At 47.7% G+C, this 5,000-nt stretch overlaps 1 protein-coding gene across 1 annotated transcript in view; it reads left to right on the top strand.

Moving 5' to 3' along the window:
* The window catches only part of LOC310878185 (AT-rich interactive domain-containing protein 1B-like), a 240,202-nt gene that overhangs the window by 158,347 nt on the left and 76,855 nt on the right, over positions 1 to 5,000 (top strand). The window contains exon 5 of the mRNA XM_083792341.1: positions 4,529 to 4,937. Coding sequence (XP_083648467.1) covers positions 4,529 to 4,937 — 409 coding nt within the window. The remainder of the gene's footprint in view (positions 1 to 4,528; positions 4,938 to 5,000) is intronic.

Genomic DNA, 5,000 nt, shown 5'->3' with positions numbered 1-5,000 from the left:
TGACTGAACTAAAGTAACTAAAAGTTTTCAAATACATGTAGTGGAGCAAAAAGTACAATATTTTGATCCGATAAGTAGTGGAGTAGAAGTATTGGAAATACTCCAGTAAGGTACAAAAGCCTCAAAATTGTGCGGAAGTACAGCATACTTAAGTAAATGTATACACTTAGTTTCTTTACAGCACTGTCTATCACATCTTTATGGAGTGACAGGCGTTCAACGTTATATTCTATCAACGTTTTCACCACAGCGCTAGTATAACGTGTGTAAATAATCCCAATGAGTCTGACCATCTCTAAACAAATTAGTCCTGTGTGTTTTTTCAGTCCGCCCCCCGTCCCCCCCCCGTCCCCCCCCGCCCACAACAAACACGCACACACACACACACACACATACACAAACTGCCGTCGGAAAACGTTTGGCAGCCGAAACACCAATTAGGTTGAAATGCAATTATTCACATCCATTCACACAATTAGCCTGTAGGTTAACGACCTGCGGCTCCATGTCAACCTAGCTGTCACTGCTTTCTGGGGGGAAAAAAAGCCATCGCCATGGTTACGCCCTGCTCCCAAGACCCAAGCGTGTCAAATGGCGTCCCCCCCCCCCCCTTCTCTCTCTCTCTCTCTCCCCATCTCTCTCCCCATCTCTCTCTCTCTCTCTCTCTCCGTCCCACTCTCTCGGGTGGGTGGTCCGCTGAAAATAACACAGCGAGCCTATTGGCTGCGGTGGCAACTCTTTGCGTCACGCAGCTCAGAATACCGGCTGACCTGATTGGCCAGGATTCAGAATGGTTCCATGGGGATGGCGAGAGAGAGAGAAAGAGAGAGAGAGAGCTTGGCCCAGCGAGCGCGGGGCACATACATAATGCCATGTGACAGACTGGCAGAGCGGGCGGCTGGGCATTCAGGGAGGCGTGACAGAAAACAAAGGTTACGTGTGGCACCGTCGAGACGCCATTATGTTCCGCATTTTTACAACGCAAATCGGGTGTCCCTGGCAGAAAATATCTTCAAATGGGGGTCTGCTGCCAAATAATGTTGATCTGAGGGTTCTTGACATGAAACAGTTTGAAAACTACTGGCTTAAATCACTGCTTCCCTTGAAGTCCCTTAAGGGAAAAAACCCCCCAAAATAATCATAATAAACTGCATGGGACACACTTGGAATATATAGGCATATATATGGGGGGGGGGGCAGGTGGGACCAGGGACCCTGGCAGGTTAAGGGTTCTGGACTGACTGGCAGACATCAGCTGGCTTTTCCTCTCTCCTCCCCCGAGCGAGCGCCAGTCAGTCGCACGCCATGCAGGGTCACACACAGGTGACACTGCAGCTGGGGCACAGCACGCACTGCTGTGTGTGTGTGTGTGTGTGTGTGTGTGTGTGTGTGTGTGTGTGTGTGTGTGTGTGTGTGTGCGTGCGTGTGCGTGTGCGTGGCCATCACACAGCCGTCACATCGTATCTCTTTGTTGGCCCTCTTTTTTCTCTCTGCCCCGATCTCCCTTGCATCTCTCCTGCACGCACGCACGCACGCACATGCACGCACACACACACACACACACACACACACACCTCATTCTCTCTACAGTACTCCACTATTGAGCTCGGTATAGTGTATACTGTGTAGTGTGTACTGTGTAGTGTCACGGGGGGATTTCCATTGAGTGAGTTCTTCTCCATTACCACTCACCTTTCTAACCATGGCAGCATGATGCATTGTACTGTGGATACAGTGTTATGGTAAAGACCTAGTGAAATGAAAAGTACGCTTTTCACACTTTTAGAGTCATCATATGGGCATACCTAACAATGGATGCCAAAAAATCTAAAGTCCCTTTCTTTCTTTCTTTCTTTCTTTCTTTCTTTCTTTCTTTCTTAATTATTTTCTTTCTTTCTTTCTTAAATATATTTAATGTAATGCATTCTTTCAAACATGTTGCAGCCTGGATGTGACTGTAGTCGTTACATTCCACCTGGATGTGACTGTAGTCGTTACATTCCACCTGGATGTGACTGTAGTTACATTGTAGCTGGATGTGACTGTAGTCGTTACATTGTAGCTGGATGTGACTGTAGTCGTTACATTGTAGCTGGATGTGACTAGTCGTTACATTGCAGCTGGATGTGACTAGTCGTTACATTGCAGCTGGATGTGACTAGTCGTTACATTGCAGCTGGATGTGACTAGTCGTTACATTGCAGCTGGATGTGACTGTAGTCGTTACATTGTAGCTGGATGTGACTGTAGTCGTTACATTGTAGCTGGATGTGACTGTAGTCGTTACATTGTAGCTGGATGTGACTAGTCGTTACATTGTAGCTGGATGTGACTGTAGTCGTTACATTGTAGCTGGATGTGATTGTAGTCGTTACATTGTAGCTGGATGTGACTGTAGTTACATTGTAGCTGGATGTGACTGTAGTTACATTGCAGCTGGATGTGATTGTAGTCGTTACATTGCAGCTGGATGTGACTGTAGTCGTTACATTGCAGCTGGATGTGACTGTAGTTACATTGCAGCTGGATGTGATTGTAGTCGTTACATTGCAGCTGGATGTGACTAGTCGTTACATTGTAGCTGGATGTGACTGTAGTCGTTACATTGCAGCTGGATGTGATTGTAGTCGTTACATTGCAGCTGGATGTGACTGTAGTCGTTACATTGTAGCTGGATGTGACTAGTCGTTACATTGCAGCTGGATGTGACTAGTCGTTACATTGCAGCTGGATGTGATTGTAGTCGTTACATTGCAGCTGGATGTGACTGTAGTCGTTACATTGTAGCTGGATGTGACTGTAGTCGTTACATTGTAGCTGGCTTACATTGCAGCTGGATGTGACTAGTCGTTACATTGCAGCTGGATGTGACTAGTCGTTACATTGTAGCTGGATGTGACTAGTCGTTACATTGCAGCTGGATGTGACTGTAGTCGTTACATTGCAGCTGGATGTGACTGTAGTCGTTACATTGTAGCTGGATGTGACTAGTCGTTACATTGTAGCTGGATGTGATTGTAGTCGTTACATTGCAGCTGGATGTGACTGTAGTCGTTACATTGCAGCTGGATGTGACTGTAGTCGTTACATTGTAGCTGGATGTGACTGTAGTCGTTACATTGTAGCTGGATGTGACTGTAGTCGTTACATTGTAGCTGGATGTGACTGTAGTCGTTACATTGCAGCTGGATGTGACTGTAGTCGTTACATTGCAGCTGGATGTGACTGTAGTCGTTACATTGTAGCTGGATGTGACTGTAGTCGTTACATTGAAGCTGGATGTGACTGTAGTCGTTACATTGTAGCTGGCTTACATTGCAGCTGGATGTGACTAGTCGTTACATTGCAGCTGGATGTGACTGTAGTCGTTACATTGTAGCTGGATGTGACTAGTCGTTACATTGTAGCTGGATGTGATTGTAGTCGTTACATTGCAGCTGGATGTGACTGTAGTCGTTACATTGCAGCTGGATGTGACTGTAGTCGTTACATTGTAGCTGGATGTGACTGTAGTCGTTACATTGAAGCTGGATGTGACTGTAGTCGTTACATTGTAGCTGGCTTACATTGCAGCTGGATGTGACTAGTCGTTACATTGCAGCTGGATGTGACTGTAGTCGTTACATTGTAGCTGGATGTGACTGTAGTCGTTACATTGCAGCTGGATGTGACTGTAGTCGTTACATTGTAGCTGGATGTGACTAGTCGTTACATTGTAGCTGGATGTGACTAGTCGTTACATTGCAGCTGGATGTGACTAGTCGTTACATTGCAGCTGGATGTGACTGTAGTCGTTACATTGTAGCTGGATGTGACTGTAGTCGTTACATTGTAGCTGGATGTGACTGTAGTCGTTACATTGCAGCTGGATGTGACTGTAGTCGTTACATTGTAGCTGGATGTGACTGTAGTCGTTACATTGCAGCTGGATGTGACTGTAGTCGTTACATTGTAGCTGGATGTGACTGTAGTCGTTACATTGTAGCTGGCTTACATTGTAGCTGGATGTGACTGTAGTCGTTACATTGCAGCTGGATGTGACTGTAGTCGTTACATTGCAGCTGGATGTGACTAGTCGTTACATTGCAGCTGGATGTGACTAGTCGTTACATTGCAGCTGGATGTGACTAGTCGTTACATTGTAGCTGGATGTGACTGTAGTCGTTACATTGCAGCTGGATGTGACTAGTCGTTACATTGCAGCTGGATGTGACTAGTCGTTACATTGCAGCTGGATGTGACTAGTCGTTACATTGTAGCTGGATGTGACTGTAGTCGTTACATTGCACCTGGATGTGACTGTAGTTCTGAACTCATCCAACGCCATGTACCCTCCCGCTCCCTTGGGTCAAGCACTGCCAACTGTCTCTTCCAAATAAAGTCGTTTTATTTATTTTTGTCCTGTAAAAATACTTTTTCAAAAGCGCTATATAAATCGTATATGTATTATTATTATAAAATCATGTCATTATGGTGACAGCCCAGACTCACCCACCCTCCGTCTCCTCCTCTGTGTGTTCTGACCCAGGACCTGTCCGGCTCCATCGATGATGACCTCCCCACGGGCACCGAGGCTGGTCTGGGGTCAGCCACCACCACCACCAACACCACCAACACCACCACCAGCGGTAGAGAAGGAGGCTCCTCCCATGGAGAGCAGGGAGGTGGAGGAGGAGGAGGCACAGCCAGACGCTCCCCGTTCTCCTCCCCCCACGCCTCCCCCCACCTCCCCTCATCCTCCTCCTCGTCCTCCTCGGCCCAGAGGAGCGGCGGACCCTCGCCCTCGCCCGTGGGCTCCCCCGCCTCCGGCTCCACCCAGTCCCAGCAGTCCTCCTCCCGTCACTCGGGTTCGGGAGGAGCCGTCTCCCCCCCTGCCAGTGGACCCAGCAGCACCACCACCACCACCACCACCAACAGCAGCACCACCACTGCGTCAGGTAAGGAGTTAGTGTCAAAGTGTCCTTGAGCAAGACTCTGAATGACTAATGACTTAGCAAGAC

This window comes from Protomyctophum parallelum, assembly GCF_964188405.1.
Source record: "Protomyctophum parallelum genome assembly, chromosome: 20".
In the NCBI taxonomy this organism is placed as follows: Eukaryota; Metazoa; Chordata; class Actinopteri; order Myctophiformes; family Myctophidae; genus Protomyctophum; species Protomyctophum parallelum.
Note: the sequence above shows the minus strand (reverse complement) of the source record. Positions and strands in the feature narration are given on the sequence as shown.